Raw genomic sequence first — 20,736 nt, forward strand, 5'->3', positions numbered from 1 at the left:
GACCTGTTCATCATCACAGCATGGCCACCAGGTTTTCTGGCGGATGCTGGCAATGTGCCCACAGTTACCGGTCACCCAGCAAGCAGCCTTTTTTACATATCTAAGAAACTTATCTTGACTTTCAGTAAGACAGGTTACTTAGCAACAGCCAAAGCCAAGAGGGAAGATGGTGGCAGCCAGAGATGTTTTATGACTCAGATGAGCTGCCCTATGTGTATCTGGTTGCATTCAACGTAACCAGATAGGAGATAACACTTGGCTATTTTTATATCACGAAGCAAAATATTTGGCTCCTGCCCAGAAGGGCAATTACCTCAAAGTCTTGGCAAGGCCCCTGCGGTATGTGAAGCAGTAATAATACAGAAGTAGGGAAAGAGAGGCACTGACCTTCATAAATACTGATGATATGAGGATGGTTGAGGGATGACATGATCTCAATCTCTCGTCTGATGTGAACCATGTCTAGCTCGTCCTTAATTTTGTCCTTACGGATGGATTTTATAGCAACCTATAAAGTCAGGAAATGAAACGTTACTCAGAGAACTAAACAGAAGTGAATCAGCCATTGTTGGTGGAGGTGGAAAATAAATGCAAATGTTGCTTGTTGGCCAAACTGACAACCACCACAACCACTCCAGAACAACCTGTGCAATGCCTTTCATTTATAAACAGCCCAGGGTTTGGGTCTTCATCTTCGTCATTGAGCAATGGCTGTTTAACCAGCCGCGGTTCATTTATTCTAGGACTGCTGATCGATCCTTTGGGGGAAAAGGGGAACAAAATTGAGGTGGCTTGGCAGAGTGATTGTGATTATGGAAGGTGAAATTCTAAGCATTTAGTTTCTTTTGAAGCTGAGGTGATGACTTAAAGAGAAAAAAATCACTGTGTGGCCAATCCCAAAGTCAGTCCAGCCTTCAAACCCTCATCCTGAAGAGTCAACCTAGGCTCTGCTTACACATCTGCTTAAAATGTGTAAATCCTTCCTCCATTCCGTTAGAAAGCGTCTGACACAGTCCTACAGAGACAAACCAGGACAAAGCAAACAGAGGGGCAGCCTCTCTCTGTGACCAATTCCAAAAGCTCTAAGTGCCCTTGAATACAAATTTGTAGAGAACAGCCAGGGCCAGTCCACAGACTCCTCAGATATATTGGAAGAAGACATTAGACAGCAGCAGGAACCTAATGCGGAAACATACTTTCACCAACGGATCTGTCTCTGTTCACAAACAAGTTGGCAAGGGACAAAAACAGGGAGCCTACCAACCTATCAACTGCCACACTGAACGTCTTAGTTCCCCAAACGTGCCCTCCCCTGACCTATTTTTCTCACATGTACATTCCATCGTAGGTGAGAGAGAGGCAGCTAGCCCATCTCTCTAGGTAATAACACATGGTGCTATCTGCAAAAGAACAAGTCCACATGAGAAGCAGTCTACAACTGACTGCTGATATCTACAACTTGACAGGTGATATCACAGGGTGGCTCCCAGGCCACCACAGCAGGAATGGACCCAGATCCCTGAGTATCTTCAACTCCTGCCCTGCCCAGTTCCTGTCAACGATAAATAGAAAAATACCGTAGTAAAAGCATGTCAACCTGAGTTCTCACACACACACATGCAGGCATACATTAAACACACACACACACACCACACATACACACACTCTTGCACATACGTACCACACATCCACACACATCACACACCCACGTTCGCACGAGTGCATGCATGCACAAGCGCGCGCGCACACACACACACACACACACACACACACAAATGAGTAAATAAAAGAAGTTAAATAATGCTGCCCAACAACCATGTGAAGATGATCTCTGATCTCAACGACACCCTGTTCCCATTTGGTGATCAAAAGTGGCTCAGACATAACACACAGGAAGCACAGCTGGGGACCCAATGGAGGTACCACCCTCCTTAGCTCCTTCGTGGACCCTGGGGCTAGTTAAAGAAAATTGCACTGAGAAGAATGAGCCTTCCAGCCCCAGGGCTCCTTGTAACTACAGTGCCAGGCCCAGAGCTCCCAGGCCCCTCAGGACAGCTCCATTCAGTATGCAGCCAGAAGAGCCTCCTCCGCTTACGTCAGATGGAAAACCAGGACTGAGATGCTTTATCTTGGCTGAGTGAGGCCCTATATCCCGGGAGCTGATTTCTGGATGAAAAAGACAGTAAACACACACAGGCCCTGGAGGATGTGGGTGGCTGCTGGACCAACTTCCACATTCCTTCAAAAACTAAAGACGGGCCAAGGTCAGAAGCCACCCCTCTGGGTGAGCAGCAAGCCGAGCTTGGCCTCAAGGAAGCCCAATGATCAAATCACGATAGTAACGCATCCCTTCATCATCCAGGGTCAGAGAGGTAAGGACATTCTAACATGAGAAAATGAGCCCTCTGTCCATTCCCCGCAAGAGTCCAGCAACAGGCCGAGAGCCTCGTGGTGCCCCTGCCAAGGCAATACTTCCAGCTGGACATGAAAGGAAGGTGCCACATTCTCATCAAGTCCCGCTCAGTACTGAAGAAACTCAAAGGGCATCACAATTGTTAAAAACCAGGGTGACTGTCTCTCCAACCAAAACCTCTCTGGGAATGCATTGCACCGTCCATTGAAAATGCCAGGGGCCCATTTCTGTTCCCATTGCAAACGCGCCGGGTGGGAAGTCCAGGGAAACAAAAGCCAGGAACCAGTGAATGGAGTGTAACTGCCAAAGCAGAGGCTGGCCTCCACGGTGGAGACGGCCCTTCCAAGGTCAGCCAGCCAGCTAATGGCAGACCATGAAACAATCACAAGAATCCCAGAGTCAGCACGCATTAAGCATCTAACTGGCAAGCTAGACACTGTGAAGAGCTCCCTGTGCTGTGATACAGCATCCTGCTCCTATCAGCCAGCCTCTGCTGAGTGCCTTCCCTCCAACTGGCACTGCCATGTCACTCCCTCTAGACCCTTCCCACTCCACCCTCTTCAGGACTTTAGATAACAACCGATGTCCTCTTTCTTCTTGTCTTGTATACCAGGCCTATTTGTGTAGGACCCAGACAGCCAAAAAGGACATTTGAAAAAGGTTGCTATGAGCAGAGACCCATAACCACAGACCCTAAATGAGTATCTACCTCTAGAAGCTGAAGGAAAAGCTGGGCCAGTGCACAAATACTATCGGGTAAAGGTTAGAAACGTGGCTCGGTGCCCTGGCTAAAACTGTTCTCTAGCTGTGTGGCCTTGAGCAGGTTGCATAACCTCTCCATGCCCCAGTTTCTTCATCCATTAGTAAGGAACTACCAGAATCTGCTTCGTGGGCCCTGCAAACACTGCATGACAGATGCTTAAGAGGTAAACAGCAGGCACTTTTACTCAGAATTAGCATCCCGTAAGTACAACGTTCCCCTCTTCCTCAAAGCAAACTTGAATTCCTGCTGGTTCCTCAAGACACAGCAAGTGACACGCTTACACATGGAGATCACATTTGTTTGTCCCAAAATACAGGCAGGACTAGGCAGCACCTGGTCTTGTAATGTCACCTAAAACTACTGGTAAGCTCAAAATAGCTGAAGCCATCATTGCTAGTACAGTTGGTATCTGAATCCTTAGATTCAGACAAGGCAGAAAGGTAAACAACTCGAACTCCAAAAGCAACCCCAGGACCAGCCCAACTTCCTTCTTCCAAATCCCCACCAGCTAAACAAGGAAATGTGCTGTACGGGCCGTAACACCAGCCTTCATGACTGTGACTGTTCTGTTTTTCTCCCTTTCTGAGCACCTGTCCCTGGCTAGGCCACATGTGCAGGAGGACACATCCACCATGCCCTCAAGGCAAGAGGTGGTAGGGAAACACAGGCAAAGAGCAACAATATAATGATGTCACTCCTCCTGTGGCCCAGCACACACATGTGTGCAGCATGTGTGACAGAGGAAAGCCTCTCTCTCTAGTTTTTCAACTCTTACATCCCACAGGGCTCACAGAGAGAAGGAGAGAACGAATGATCAGGTATCTTAAGTTACACATCTTCCCCTACCCCAGATCCACTTCTTTCTAGTAAAAGGCTGAGGATGAGCTTGGGGCAAGAGGCTCAGAGGGGTGTGTGTGTGTGTGTGTGTGTGTGTGTGTGTGTGTGTGTGTGAGTGTGTGTGTGAGTGTGTGTGTGTATGTGTGTGTGTGTGTGTGAGTGTGTGTGTGTCACACTGCAGCCACGTTCATAAACGTTCCCCAGTCTAGACAGCACTATGTAACGTGTAAAACAGTCTGCTTTTAAAGAAGGCCATCCTATAGTTTAATGTGGAAACCTTATGTGGTACCAGTAGGCTTGGCCATGGAGTTGTGAATCTGCCCTGTGCTGACAGCTGCCGAAGGCCCACTCGGCCCAGCCAATTCTCATCTCTTGTTAAACATAACAGACTCAGTCTCCTCTTTGGGGTTGGCAGACTTTCCTTCATTGACTAATCACCCGACACCACCTGCTCTGCCGCCTGTGGGGCATCCTCTTCCAAGATGGTTGCTCCATGGATGCTGAGATCCTGGTGACAAGTGGGGCAAGGGCAGGAGAAAGAAAGACAGAGGCCGGTTTGCTCAAGCTTGTTCCTGTAGGGGTATAACTTTGGGCAATCCCAGACTCCACAGCTCTCTCTTTCTTTCCTCACCTGTAAATGGGATTGAAGAGCCTGGACATCTGTTCACTGAATAGTAGTGTTTACAAAGCAGGCCTGGCTGAATGATACCCACGGTCAAGGAGTCATTAGCACAGCAAGTCATAGCACAGGCTGTTCCTCTCATTACACTCCCCCATTTTCCTCCTTCCTTATACAGTGGCAAACATAGGTGAAAAATATAATACATTTCCAGGGAGATCATGGAAAGGATGCCAGTGTAGAGTAGACCTTGAACTAGGGCATGAAACTAACTAAGATAGTGATGGTCCTCTGATTTCCCAGTCTCCTCACAGGAATGAGTATTCATGCACTGCCCTATATTGGCTTACAGAGAATATTCTAAAACATGGCCTCTTAAATCTGACACTCTTGGGTATCTTGTTAAAACATAAGTTCTGGATCTAGAAGTATGGGATAGAACCTGGGATTCTGCATTTATAGTGAGCTTCTCAGCAACACAGTAATGCTATCGAGGGGACCACGGGTTTCGGGAGCCTGCTCTGACTGCTTGTCTGTGGTCCTAACACAGCAACATTTATAATAGCTAACAAATTTTTTTCCTGTATTAATTGAAACTGGAGCCTTGGTCATATTAAGTAAGCACTCTATTTGAGCCATATGGCCCACTCTATCTTATTTGTTCTCTTAGATACAGGGTCTCTCTGGCTTGCCAAGACTGGCCTGGAAATAGGTCTATGCTCAAACTGGTCTTAAACTTATCTGCTAGCCTCAGCCTCCTGGGTGGCTAGGATACAGGTCTATGTCAACAGGCCAAACTCCTGATGCAAACTCCTGATGGTGTGCCTGTGGGAGCATAACAGACATTTAGCACACGTTCACAGAGGACCCACAGAACGTATTTCCTTTAGTCCTAACTACATTTTATATCGAGACATTGAGCCTGGAGGCTGTGGATACAGGAAGGATCAAGTATGGTGAGGGGCAAGGATGGTGGTGCATGTCTTTAACCCCAGCACTACGTAGCAGAGGTAGGAGGATCCCTGTTAGTTCGAGGCTAGCCTTATCTATATAGTGAGTAAAGGAGTTCCAGGCTAATCGGGGCTATACTGTGACACGCTTTTCTCAAAACGTAGAAACAAAAACAAACCAAACAAAACTAACAACAAAGTCAGAACATTGACACCGGCAAGTGACAGTGTTGAAGAATCCCAGAGTCTTCAAAGGCCAACAAGATGAGGCTTTAATGATGGAGAAGTGCTACAGAGGGAGGGCTCTGAAGGAAGGGGGCCTGGGGCATGAGCCTCCCAGGAGCAGGCAGATCATAAGCGTCATTAGAACCAGAGTGTTTCTAATCCCAGCACTGCCAGCTGGCAACCCATCTGGTCTGCCATTCACAAGGTGTGAGCTCACACCTGCCACGTTCTGGGTCCATGTACCACCGAAGGAGCCACAGGCTACGTAATCAGAGGCAACTGAGAAGTGAGCGTGGTCTTCCCTTCTTACCAAGGAGCCCAGGCTCTGCAGCGGGGAAGCAGGCAGCCCTGTGGTAGGGCCAGTGTCTGGGACTTTCACCCTGGAGCTCAACAGACTGTAGGGCAGAGCCCTGCACCATATGGGCCACACACACCCCAGACTCCCCAGATCACCAGAGAGCCTTGATTCAGAAAAGCCCTGGCTGGATCATGATAATGCCACCCAGAAGCCTATGTTGCAACCCAAACCCTAATCAATTCAGTGACCCTCTGCTCTGTGTGGGGCAATAAGCTGCCAGGATTCAACAGGCCACACAGGGCCTGTGCCAGCTCTGCCTCAGGGCAGGTGGCTCCTCGGCCTTCCTCCCTAGCCTGTTTATTCCTGCCCCTACATGGGTGTTTTTGTAGACCAGGGATAGAGGAAAGCCAAGAACTGTATTATTGTGTGCCCTAAGGCAGCCCACCCCTGCAAGAAGTTCTGAGAAATACAGACCAGTTCTCCACCCTATCTTCCCTAAAATTACCATTAGAAACCAAATAATTCCTTGGATGATTTCAATTTTTCTTCTGCTATGAAAAACAATGTGGTTAAGCTCCAGATTTTAAACAGTGAAAGTTCGGTCAAGCTGGCCTGGGCCAGCTCAGAACAATTACTGGGGACATCTTTGTCTACTCAGTCACTCTTCCCTGTTCTGTGTCCACCCCTGCCCATCTTTGTCCCCCTTCAAGGGCTTCGCCAAGAATGCCCACAGTGCAGTACCAATGCTGAAAGAAGGAGAGCTGAAGACTAAGAAACCTCAGGACAGTTTACACTCTGGGTACTGTGTCAGAGTTTATGAACACAAGCTGGTGGCCATGGCTGACCCGGCAGGAACCAAGGAGGGCAAAAAGGAAGCACTCGGGTAGGTAGTGTTGAGCAATTGTGCCAACCGTGAGAAAGGGCAGGCAGGGTCTCTGTGATCTGTGGAGGATGGGCAGTGGATGTTCCAAATGGATCAAAAAAAATAGCAGGGCAAAGCAGGGTTAAAAAGCAGTGAGTGGGGGCAGGGCGGGGTGGGGAAGGCCTGCTGTCACAGGGGTTAGTTTTGTTTTGTTTTGTTTTGTTTTGTTTTGTTTTGTTTTGTTTTGTTTAGGGGGGGGCAATGAAGGAGAAGCTTGTTTGTTTTAAGAATAGGTCTATGTTTCCTTGCCTGGCTTGGAATCCGCTATATCAAAGACTTGATATGTCAGGTGAACTTACCTTACTCTGAGGTTTAAGAATTATAATCTTGCTAGGCAGTGGTGGCTCACCTTAACCCCAGCACTAAGGAGGCAGAGGCAGTCGGATCTCTATGAGTTTGAGTCCAGCCAAGGCCACACAGAGAAACCCCTGTCTTGGAAAAAAAAAACAAACTGAACCAACAAAAGGATTGTCAGCTTAAACCAGAGTCACCAACCCATTGGCTCTTACTATCCTTTAAACATGACACAGTCATATTACATACCAAGTAGCTGACAGAAGCAGTAAGCTGCCTGTGCATACAGAGGACAATTCAACGTGGGCTGCTTCCTGCAGGAACCCCGTGACTGGGATAATTTACCCCTGGCCTATGGAGACCTTGCTGCCAGGAAACATTTCACTTGTCCCAGCTCAAGGTGAGCCTGTAGGTGACGTAAGGCCACAGGATCCAAAGCGGATGGGTGACTTCATGGCCTGCACACAGCCTGGGGCGTTAAATAACCTGCTGGTAACACGGGAGAGGCTAACTCAGACATTGTTAGATACACAAAAGCACTTGAAACATGAGGCCAGGAGCTGTGCCTATAATCACCAAACTCCTGTTTATTTTTAGCTCTGCACATTTCTGAAAGCCAAGCACGTCACAGCACAATTGATTTGTTTCAGTGAACATGTGTGGTGTATATGTATTCTTATGGGGCTGGGGGCACACGGGAGAGTGCTGGTATATGTGTGCATGCATGGGCAGACCAGAGGTTGCTGTTGTCTTTGGGGGTCACACTCTAGCGCAGGGTCTCTCACTTAAACCCGGAGCCCATGGCTCATCTAGTTTGCTTATTCTGAAGATCCGCCTCTGCCCGCTCTGTGCTGGGATTTCAGGTAGTCCAGCACATCCATCCACACAGCCTTTCGTATGGGCGCTGAGGATCTCAATTCGGTTTCTCATGCTTGCATAGCAAACACTTTGGTACCCACTAATCCATGTCCCCAGCCCTCGTAGTACAGCTGTTTTTCTCACAACTGACCACTGTCTTGAGAAGAGGGTAGAAGGGAGGAGCCTGAGACTGGGTGGGAGGAGCCTGAGGCTGGGTGGGAGGAGCCTGAGACTAGGTGGGAGGAGCCTGATGTTGGATGAGAGGAGCCTGAGGCTGGGTGGGAGGAGCCTGAGGTTGGGTGAGCTGATAAACTGGAAGACCTCCACCAAATTTCTGAGCCCCCTGCTGCTATTTAGAGCAGGGCTGTAGTAAGTCAAGGCTGGACCACTTGTATTTATGGACCTGTGAACCCAAGAAAGTTCTAGCTGGAACTGCTGCAAACCCAGTATCAGTACTTGGGCCTGTCAGTACTTCGAGGAACTTGCTGAGGAGGTCCTAGGGTAATCAAGTCGCATGCCGTTTACCCATCTGAAGATGAGGCTGACCTCAGATCTAATCTCCGGAGGCCAGTACTGGGATGGGATCAGGTTGTATACAGGATGGAGCAGGGAGAGGGCAAAGAATAATCACGGCATGCTCAGGAGATGTTGAAGCCGTTCGATTAGGAGCTGTAGGATTATGATGTCCCATGCCTTCCTCCCTACTACACAGAGAGGAAACTGAGTCCCAGGTAGTTAGAGAAGCCCAGGTTCCCACACTTCACAATGCAGGCAACAAGAGGGACTAACAGTCTGAGCCGCGAGTCGGCACACAAAGACTGACTAACATTTACAGGTGAGGCAGGCTCCTATGGCAGAACTCTTGCATTGTTAATAAACTGGGAACGGAAATGACAGCTCTGTCAGAGCACACTGGCAAAATATGAGTTGTTTCAGAGCCTGATGCAAAATTTTAACCTCCCTTTCATTCCAGGACAGTGCCCTCAGAGCTGAGGGAGCGGTGTTTAGTTTTTGGGTTTTTAAAAAGTTTTTGTTGTGTTCTCCAAACCTTGCTCTAATTTCTGAAGCCTGGTTTGCTGTCAGACATGAAACATACTAGGGCTAGGGTGGGGTGAGGGTGGGGCTGGGATGGGGCTGGGCTGGGGTGTGGCTGGGGAGGAGCTGGGGTGGGGCTGAGGCTTGGGGTGTGGCTGGGGCTGGGGTGTGGCTGAGGTGTGGCTGGGGTGGGGTGGGGTGGGGTGTGGCTGGGGAGGACCTGGGGTGTGGCTGAGGTGTGGCTGGGGTGGGGGTGGGGGTGGGGTGTGGCTGGGGGCCCCAGCCTTGCCTAATTAACTGCAATGCTACTTTTAAATGTGACCTTGCGACAGCTACTGAATCAGTGACCCTGGAAACAATGGGCAAAGGATACAAAAGACCAGAGAGGCCAAGTTCAGTTTCCAAAGAGAAAGGAAATTGGTCTACTGAGCTGACCTTGGCTGTGGGGTCTGAATAAAGTCCTTAGATTCTGAAGATAGTGAGACACTGAGGCAGGGGACTGCCATATGGAGCGTCAGCAGAGCTGGACCATGCCTTGGTATGGATGTAGAAGAGTTAGCCAGCTGAGCAAGTTAAGTTGTAGATGCTGCAAGGAGGAACCCTGATGGAGAATATGACAAGTGAAGGCTTCCAGGGACAGGAAGCCACTCCTTCTAGTAAAGTTTTATTTTCTATCTTTATCGTGGGTAGTCTTACTGATAAGTAAAGGAAAGATTTGTCAAAAGTTATTTTTAATCCTGATAGAAATCCCTGCTATTAGGAAACACTATGACTAACAGCTACGCGTAGCGCAAGGCCATAGTATAGTGGGGGTCACAGGCTTCATCTGTCACCTCAGCCTCACCTCTGGCCTCAGCGCCTTTGTTCCTTGCAAAGGGAAGGCCAGGCTGCTCATTACTGAGAACAAATGGGCTGATCCCAGCTCATGAACCTTGCAGAAAGGTCTTCAGGTTCCTCAGTCCCCTAATTAGCACCGAGAAATGCTGGTGGCAGCAATCCTTCTGGCTACAAAAGGACAGTCCCAAGCAATGTCAATGTGACCTCCATGGAGTAGACTCCTCTTGGGCTGGCATTTCCTGAAGCCCCACTCTGTGGAGACTTAGCCAGTACTACATCCTTGCTTTCACACCCCTGAGAAAATTGAGGAAGGGGTCTGCGATTATTCTAGGGACTCAAGGAAGAGTGTGACCACGTCTCTCTGCAGGCCTGAGTCAGCCATATTCTCTGCCAGGATCCTCCCACGTTCTATCACTTGAAGCTGACTTTTCCATCTTGTCAAGTACCCTGCATTGGTCCTGAGGCATGGCCCTGTGTCGGACACCTGGGTCCTCTCCCGTCACCTCCCTCACCACTACTCATAAACTCTACACTGAAGTCACTTGTGGTGGTTTGCATATGCTTGGCCCAGGGAGTCACACTATTAGGAGGTGTGGTCTTGCTGGAGTGGGCATGGCCTTGTTGGAGTGGGTGTAGCCTTATTGGAGTGGGTGTGGCCTTGTTGGAGTAGGCATGTCACTGTGGGCATGGACTTTAAGACCCTCCCTCTAGCTGCCTGGAAGTCAGTATTCTGCTAGCAGCCTTCAGATGAAGATGTAGAACTCTCAGCTCCTCCTGCACCATGCCTGCCTGGATGCTGCCATGGTCCTGCCTTGATGATAATGAACTGAACCTCTGAACCTGTAAGCCAGCCTCAACTAAGTGTTATCCTTTATAAGACTTGCCTTGGTCATGGTACCTGTTCACAGCAGTAAAACCCTAAGACACCTCCTCCACAGCATATCCAAACCAAATTATTGTGCATCCAGGATGGAGAACGTACCCAGTGGGTAGTCCATCAAAGAGTCACCATGAAGATGTACTCTAAAAATTTTTAAAGACAGGTTAAAACACACAAGGCTACAGTGGATCACCTCATTCCACCAACCTGACCACAGCCACCTGCTGCTGAGTCTTTCGTGATGAGTTTCTGAGGCACTAAATGCCCAGTTGCTCCCAAAACACTTTACTGTGAACTTTCCATCCTTCCAATGGAGAGGAAAGACCACGCTCGGGGAAGGCTTGGGTGACTCACAGTGATTACGAACAGTGATCACAATAATTATCAGTTATCACAGCCTTAGTATACGCCTGGCCCTGGGTACCACTCAGTTAAACCTCTCAGCCTCTTGCCCACTAAAGTCTTGCAACAACATTATGCTTCTTTGGTGAACATAGAAGACTGGGGGAGGGTCGGGAGCTGCTGCTACAGTTAGGACAACTGGTAAAGAGCAGAAATGTATCTTGCTAAGCCCAGGGCCCATATTCTTAAACCCTGACCTCAGTGACCCTGTGATTGGCACAATTCCTGCCAACAAGTAGGCAGTTGATGACTGAGCTCAGTCAGAATTTTGGGATATACAGATAGATCCACCTGAAGCCTTTTTCCCAGCCCATATTTAGGACACTTCTATCTTAAAATATGCATCCGTGGGTATCCCTTTCCACCATCCATCTGGCCGCTGAAGGCAGGTGGGCCCAGTCACAAGGAAAAAGAGGCCCAGGAGCCATGTCCCTGCAACACAATGGCAATGAGTCCATTCCCTCAGCAAGCCACTGTGGGAAACTGCTCTGGACAAAGCACTGACCCACTTCTGCACAGTGGCCTGTACCTTCCCTTCAGGTGGCTTATATTCTTTCACTCTCTGTAGCATGGCAGGCCAGTCTCTGTTAGAATGGGCTGTGACAGTTTCACTTGCCCAGTGCTGGTCAAAATGACACCTTTGTGACTCATCCGGATTCCTCAAACTTCCTCTCATCCATACCTCTGAGGAACACAGTAATTCCATGGTACACTACTGTGGGATTTCCTTGAGGAAGGGAGATCAGGAAGAGTCATTTTGACACACTTTGCCTGAAGGTGCAAGATTCCACATTCTCCACCAAATCTTCACACCTACAAACTTTTGCCAATCTTTATGCGACCCATACCACAGTTTAAATATAATCTAACAGAGAGGGGATGTTCATAGGCAATACTTCTTGCATAGCAAGCAAACTACGAGATGGGACCATCTTTGTCTTGACTCTGCCTCCTCAAAAGCTATGAAAGAGTCTGGAACTTTCTATCGATGAATAAGTTGGGATGAATCTGTCAGGATGACTATCCTAGGCCTTCTATTTTGCAAGAATCAATCCTTTCCTACTCAACCTTGCTGTCACCAACCCGGTCCAATAACTAACTAGCAGGTGTTGGAGTCAGTCTTCCCAGGTCTCAGGGGAGCCTGCATCTATTGCCTTTGCACTTGTGATTAAGACCATAAACCTATAGAGGACCATGTTGTATAAACAACCCACTAATTATACATCATCCCACTGCACCTTACAGCCCCTTCATGAGATAGGCTACTCTGCAGGAGGACAAACAATCGAAAGAAGGGCCCCCTCATGCTTCCACAGATCATCCATCAGTACTACGATTTCAACCCAAATCTTTGGACTCTGGGGCTGATGTTGCTTCCCCTGGGCCACATATGTTCCTCTACATTTTGTCCAGGCTACAGAGCCACCTGGTAAATGTATTGGTATATATAACACCTCTTTTCTCTGGAGAGCTCAGTGGGAGGGGTCAGGCTATCAAACCGTTCTTAAGTTGTGGTGATCTACACATCAGAGCGTAGAGCTCCACAGAGACACTCCATCCCGAGTGCTGCCTTTGTGGCAGTGCTTCATAAGCAGCAGGCCCTCACAGAACAACTGTCACACACAGCCACCAAGGGCCAGAGACATCCCACCAGAGCCCCAGCAAGCTGCGCTCTGATGTACCATACACACAGACACCAACGTTCCCCAGATGTCCTCCATGGGAAACACTGGGCTTGAGACATAGCTCTTCTCTCCCCTCAAATGCTCACATTTGCTTAATGAACTCATACAGTTGGGCTAAAACATCCTGGAGTAGACATCTGAAGCCAGCCTGTCTCTGATATGCACACCCCATCTGCAGAGAAGATGAAGAAGGAAGTAAGACAGTTCTTCCCAAGAGTTGGGCTCTAAGCAGGTCATAAAATGTAAGCTATGTGCTGATAATCATGCGAGTTGCTTTCAAGGGTGTTTCTGAATCCATCTCAGAATTAATCTAAGACCGATGTTCCAACAGAGTCTGATTGGGCAAGCTAAAGGGGACAAAGTCTGCTTCTTATTCCCTCAAAACAACAGCAGTGCAAAATTCTGTCACTTGGGCAACCAAGATGATGGAAATAGGGAAGAACTATTTTTTTTTCTGGTTTCAATTTTCCAAACAACCATGACTCCTTAATTACCAAACTACTTATCCCTTAACCCACAGCGTAAGGCACAAGTAACAGATAGAGAATAGGAAATACACGTGACCTTGAGTCATGAGACCCAGCTCAGCCACATGCTAACCAGCTGATGACCCCAGGAGCCCCGCTCCCCATAAGTTGGCTCATCTGGTGGTTCAGAAACACCAAACTTCACTAGATTCACTCTCAGGACCCACATAGCTCTGACGACTAAACAAGAATAGAACATATCCCCCCAAAAAAGCTGTCCAAAGAAATGCCCAGTATCCACGCACTGGGCCCCTGCAGACAAGTTTCTTCATTAATGTCTTTCCAAAAAATTTAGTCACAGCCAACGATGTGGAGAAGCTGGAAAAATGGAATCGGAAACAGCATTTCTGACAGATTCAAGACATGGCGACTACAGGAATAAGGAGATGCTTGGTAAGTCAAACACTCGCCACATAAGCATGAAGAAGACCTGGGTTCAGATCCCCAGAACCCATGTAAAAAGCTGGACACGGTGGTTTTGCTTCTCTAAGTCCAGGACTGTAGAGGTAGAGACAGGGGGATCTTGGGGCTTGCTGATCAGGCAGCCTAACCTAGTCCATGAGTTCTGGGTTCATCAAGAGACGCTGTCTCCAAAAGTAAGGAGGAAGGAACTGGAAAGACAAATCAGCAGTAAGAGCTCATATTGCTTTTGCAGAGGACCCGAATTCTGATCCAGGCACCCATGGCAGGCAGCTCACCTGTAACTCGAGCACCAGGAGACTGGGTGCCTCTGGCCTTCTTGGGTACCAGTACTTGCATGTGCATGCTCATACACACATGAAAAGGAATATGACACCAACTTTTGCCTGTACATGTATACACACACATGCATGCATGTGCTGCCTCTGAGTGCACATACAAAGAAAAGCCTACACACACACATAAAACTAAGACCTGTCATCTAACTTCCCTTCTAATCTTTAACTTCTCTGTCCCATGAATGTGCAGGGTTTGAGCAGACAATTTCTTTTGATACAAGAAAAGGAGAGTTTCATCTTTCAAACAGAAGAAGGAAAGCAAGGTGATGGAGAAGATGGATAAACTGTGAACAACAGACAGGAAGATTCCTGAACGCTACCAAAGACCATTTAGAAGTGAGCAGAAGGCACCAAGGAAAGGGCTCCGGCTGGTTTCCCTGACCAAGGCTTCCTCAGTAAATGCCAACAGTTTTGAAGAGACCTGGTTCATCTACAAGTGAGCTCCATCCTCCTGGGAAAGCACGCATGAACACGCGTGCATCCAGAACTCTCAATTATAACTCGTTACTATTTCCACAGTAACCATCCGGTCCTCCAGCCCCTACATATCCTTGCCTGCAGCTCGGGGCAGGCTGAATGCTCAGGAGCTGTAGGGATTCTCTGCCTTCCTCATTTGCTTCTGCTTGGTAAGCATCCAGCCAGGCCAACGGCCTCCATCACTGCAGTCTCCGTGCCATGAAACAGCATCCTCTAAGGCCAGGAAATGGTTGTATGATCATCACCTCCCCTTTGTAAGGCTAAAAAGCTGATTTTAGACTCATGTCTACCCCCACTGCTACTAAGAACGAGCAAAGGGCAGTGAGCTAAGCATCAGAAGCGCCCAGGCCACATCCACAGAGCACTGTATACGTTCCAGGCATGCTGATGGTTATTCTTATCAATGTTGCTAACAAACAGAACTATGCAGACATATGTCTAAGAACGTTACCACAGGCTTCAAACACTAAAGCTCAGAGGAAGATGTCAGAGGGCAAAGTGAGAAGGGGCTGAGAGAAGGGAAGCAGCTGCCACCTCCTTTGAGAGGCCGTTTCAGGCCACCCCACTCAAAGAAGTCCCTCCAGACATGCTTCTGCAGCCCCCAGGGAATCGATACTTGCCGGATGGAATTATTTCCCTGAAATAAACAGACAGGGAAAGGTCACTACAGTTGGGGCCTAGAAAGAAAACAAGCTAGCTGCCGAGTTACAGGCAGCCCATGATGCAACAGGGCAAAAGGTTTGAATGCCCAGGCCCTGTGGAATGGCTTGGATGACTAGGTCCCTATGGGGGAAACATACCCAAGGCAAAGATATGGGAGGCTAATTCTGCAAGGAACAAGACCAGTGTGACCAGACCTAGACTGAGACATCTTCAGGAGTGCAGGCCCCTGAGCTTCAGTGACACCCACACTACAACTGGGGAGTGGGGAGTGCAATGACCTGGGGTCATACCTGTTCAAACAGTCTTTATATGTATAAGTTATATGCCTTGTGCACTAAACTGGGCTGGCACACAGTAGGCCTATAGGACTATCCTCTAAATGAATTGTGTTTCTTAGGTACAGAGACAGAACTATGGGGACAGCAGCAATCTGGAGGTGGCCATTGTAGACCATAGTGTCCACATGTGCTATTTCTCTAAACTAGCCCTTCCTAAATACACCTGAACTTGTCTCTAAGCAACTGGAGGAAAGCGCGCATCTGGTGTTCCAGAGAGTGCGTAAGTACAGAGGCCGGGAGTGGTCGGAATCTCAAGTACAGTACTACTCGGGATGGCAGACTTGACCTGCCTAGCACTATCTTGTGATAGACTCCAGCCATACAGGGCTACTGGCCACTTACAGTGTGGCTCTTGCGACCTGGAGACTAAATCTATTCAATCTATTGTTACCTTAAAAATAGCCACAGGTGTTCCTCTTGGCAGTGCTGGCTTGGGGCAGACAAGAAAGAAAAACTAGTAGGGAAGTAAGACAAGCAGGCGTCACTGTGAGCAAAGGGCAGACGGCGCACCATGTCAAATGCCTCTCACCCACTTACAGGATGCCCTGATGCTCCCTGGCAGAGTCAGGGGCGAGGCAGTGTGCTCCAGCTGGAGATTTTATAACCCATGAGCACTTGGAAGTGGTACAAGCCCCAGGGACTGACGCTGAGAACACCCCACTGCCAGCCAAAGCAGACTGACAGGATCTCTTCCTCCCGTCACTCCACTGATGGCCATTGTGTCCTTGGGGAGCACATCCCACTGGGCCAGGATACTGGGCAGAGTTTATGAGTTTTCCTCCTCGTGTTAAGCCTAAGCACAAATACAAGCCTCTTAAATTCCTCCAGAAAATTGGTGGCCGATCCAAACATTTCATCAAATTAGAACTCATTGTGGGGCTGGGAGGAATGTCAGGCTGCTGCCACCAGAGAAATGCTAAATATTTATTATAATTTTTTCCTTCATGAGTTGTTTTAAGAAGCAATTGCTTCTTCTACTTGAACTGGTTGGGGGTGGGAGGTGGCAGGAAGGAGGGTTTGTTTTGTTTCCTTTTGTTTTTTATTGTGTTATTTTTCCCGGTTTGCTTTATTTGTGGTTTGCAAATGCAAACATCATCAGATAAAACCTTAAAAAGTCCAGCCTGAGCCCGCCTTCCTCAGCAGCTTCTGTGCTGCACCTCCATTGATAAAAACAGGGGTTTTCAAAATAAACAAAGGTAACTTTTACAACCGTTCAAAAACAGTGTTTCTCTGGAAAACGGGGGCTTGCCTAGCTTAACGCTTTTCTTCTTAGGCTTCCCTTAGTTCCAGAACATTCATATCCTTGGATTTTTTTTTCCCAGTGCCAGGGATTGAACTCTGGGTTTTGCAACTTCTAAGCAAGCGATCTACCACCAAGCTACAGCCCCAGCCTTTTCTTGTACTTTTTATTTTGAGACAGAGTGGCACTGAACTGCCCAGGTAGGCCTTGAATTTACAATCCCCAAATTACTCAGTAGAGCCTAAAGGGACACAGTGTTTACATATCCAAACAAAGGCAAGGGCAGGGTAGCCAGCAGCCTACAGTCTCATTCAGCTCAAACCAAAGATCCCCTGGGCTCAAAGAATATAAACAAGAGTGACATTCTTTCCAGGCACCTTACCAGAATGTGAGCACATCTCTGGTGGATCCCAACTAGTTAAGGTTCATGCTTACAAGCTGGGTACCACTCTCAGCAAATGTTCTGTTGTGAATTCTTACGTCACCAGAGGTGATGTGTCCCACTACTGCCACGTCATTACACTGAGGGGAGGTGGAAGACACGTTCTCCAGGTCTCGGCATAGACCTACTAAGAAAGCTGGGGTTGCTGTGAGGCAGAGTCAGAGCTCACTGGGGCAGTGAGAAACAGCTGGAGAGCTCCTGCCAGCAGCCCAGCCACAGGAGGTGAAGTCTACCCTTCACCAATCTCATTCAGGAAACCCTAGCGTTGATTCTCCTATCAAGAGCACATTGCTTCTCAACCCTCCTAACAGTCCGACCCTTTAATAGTGTTCCTTACACTTTGGTGGCCCCAACCATAAAATTATTTCATTGCTACTTCATAACTGTCATCTTGTTATTGTTATAAATCCTAATGTAAATATCTGATATGTCACCCCCCAATGGGGTCGTGGCCCACAGGTTGAGAACCACTGCAAAAGGTCGTGCCGTTGATGTCATTCTGCCTCTGCCCTGCCGTTTACAGGTGAAGCAAAGGCGCTGAGTATTAGTGCACCTACTATGTGCACTAAATTGTATGACGGCTGCCAAAAGTGTGGAGGCAACTGGGACCTTATCTTACATTTCCTGAGAGCATCCTCCGCCCCCCAAAAGACAACCACACTATACGGGGTACAGATTTCCCTCAGAACTCTACACTCATCTCCTTGACTGGCATGGCTATCCTCACTTCACAGCAAAGAAAGTGTATCCAGACTCTCTACAGGTTACCCAGTGCACTTCTTACCACAGTGAGATTATCAGCCTCCCTGTCACCATCTCAAAAGACTGAGATATGAGCGTCCTTCAGTTCCCATGGCAGAGCCCAGTGACAGCCAGCAAGAATATAGTCTAGCTTCTGCAGTCAGAGGCCTGTGTGGGAGACGGGGTAATGGCTCAACAGCTAAGCCCAGGGCTGCTCCTCCAGAAGATCTACCGAGGTTTAGTTCCCACCACCCACAGGAAGGCTCACAACCATCAGTAACTCTAGTTCTAGGGGGATTCGGCGCCCTCTTTTGGCTTCTACTGGTACTGCACACAGGTGGTATACAGGCCTGCATGCAAAACATCCATGATATACACATATATGTTTTTAATCTTTATAAAATAGTTTCTAAAGGCCCCCGTAGTCTTTGAGCCACTATAGCCTGGGCACAGGCAGGTTGGGAAAGAGGACCATTGAAAGTGCTAAGTCTTTTTCTAAATTGCTATCCAAAAGAAAGGAAGTTGAGTCACCGAGTCCCAACTCTGCCCCTTCACGAAAGGAGCTAATAAAATCTTCCAAAGCCTCTTCTCAGTGTCTTCCTGATAGAAGACTCAATATCACTAGCTAAGATAAATGGCGTGGGATTCCTCCCTTCAGCCAAAAGGCCAATCACGGTGGCATTTTTTTCCAGACATACACTAACGCAACAGTCCAACAGTTTAAGAGTTCCTCAAGCACTCGATTCACAGCCTGGGGAGAGTGTTTGGGAAACCTTAAGACTTCAGCACCTAGAGCCTGCACACTCCACAGAGCTGATCTGTGGAGCTCCTCAGATGGAGGTCAGGGAGGCAGAGGGCTGGGACCTCCAGAGGAAGCCTGACAGCGCAGGAGCAGCCCAGGCAAGGAGCATGCAGAGCTCACAAGAAGCTAGTAGCAGGTAAGAAGGAAGTGGGCTGTGGACAATTCGGTCTCCTCCTCTCTCAAGCCACACAGAAGCAGAATGGAGAGCCATGCTGCAGTCCTGTCGGGTCCACTTTGCATGGTATCGAGAAGAGGGTAGTGAGGCCCCAGGGGAACTTCCTGCTGCCTCTGCCTTCTCAGACTGTCCCTTCTCAGGACTGTTGATACAGGACTCCTACAGTTCTTCATTCATTCATTCATTCATTCATTCTCACAGGATGCCTGCCATTTGTGCACTATCACTTAGACAGCATCCCTCCCTGCCCCGATCGATGATGGACAAGAGGTTCTCTACACACCAACATCCAACCTACAAACGCAGAGCTGGGGCAGAGGAACAGGGAAGGACTCTCGATGGCCATGGCAAACGCAGGCCTGAGTCCCTAGGAACCCAAGGAAGGATTTGGCAGAGAGAGCCAGGGGCCAAGCCAAAGTCCTTGGGTTTTCCACAACAGCCGCTCAACAGTTTCAAGATCCTGCTGTCATGAGCCTTAGGATCAGGGACAAGCACCACCATATCCAGCTCAACCTATTTCTGATATAAAGATTCAACCCAGACTTTATCAGTAATAAAATTAATAGCCAACATGTCTAAGGTCTGACCGTGCAGCAGGTTCTGGAAGCTTCCCAGTCCCGCCTCTAATGTCGATTCTAAACAATAAGATGCTGGAGGTGCTTCTGCTAACCAAAACAACATGCAGCTCTCCCAGGAGCCTGCAGCTGCGGAAGCAGGCGGGGTGCGGACCTGGGCCTGTCTGCCACCATGCTGGATTTCTTACTCAACCCCTTAATGGCATTCCGTGGTTATTACAGATGAATTACTTGCTATATTCTAAATTCTAGGTAGATTCTAGGTTTCTCAATGGCATGAGTTAACCACAGTGTCCCCACAGTGTTGGCTGGGCTCACTTTCAGTACACTTGAAACAGTCCAGGTGACTGCTTAGTGAGAAAAAAGAAAGGTCTGTGAGGTCCACACCAGCCAGGGCAGGGATGCACACGGGCTGGGAAGAATGGATCAGCTACAGCTACCTTTGGGGTTCGACAAGCAGGGATGTGCATGCCTGGCAGTGTGGATGGCACCGTCGCCATACCAGGCAGTAGGCTTAGCTGCATCATCTCATTGAATCCTCTCAATAAGCCACCAGATAAGAGCCATCTTGAGCTCCTGCTAAGGAAGAGGGAAGCAGAAGCTAAGGTAGAATAACCCACCCAAGATCACCTTGCTGTCAAGAACTGACGTGAGATATGGGGGATATGGATAAAACCAGTCTATCTCCAAGATATGTGTGTGTGTGTGTGTGTGTGCATGTGTGTATATGTGTGTACGTGTATATGTGTGTATATGTGTCCATTTGTGTATGTGTATATGTGTGTATGAGTGTGTAAATATATGTATATATGTGTGTATATGTCTGTATGTGTGTCTGTGTGTATATGTGTATGTGTATATATGTGTATACGTGTATGTATGTGTGTATGTGTGTGTATATGTGTGTATATGTGTGTATGAGTGTGTGTATGTGTGTGTATGTGTGTGTACATGTGTATGTGTGTATGTGTGCATGTGTG

At 48.2% G+C, this 20,736-nt stretch overlaps 1 protein-coding gene across 1 annotated transcript in view; it reads right to left on the reverse strand.

Moving 5' to 3' along the window:
* Nuak1 (NUAK family kinase 1) overlaps positions 1 to 20,736 on the reverse strand; it is a 66,736-nt gene that overhangs the window by 38,069 nt on the left and 7,931 nt on the right. Inside the window, exon 2 of the mRNA XM_028776977.1 lies at positions 388 to 508. Coding sequence (XP_028632810.1) covers positions 388 to 508 — 121 coding nt within the window. The remainder of the gene's footprint in view (positions 1 to 387; positions 509 to 20,736) is intronic.

The sequence above is a fragment of the Grammomys surdaster genome, unplaced genomic scaffold (genome assembly GCF_004785775.1).
Source record: "Grammomys surdaster isolate TR1022 unplaced genomic scaffold, NIH_TR_1.0 275, whole genome shotgun sequence".
NCBI lineage: Eukaryota > Metazoa > Chordata > Mammalia > Rodentia > Muridae > Grammomys > Grammomys surdaster.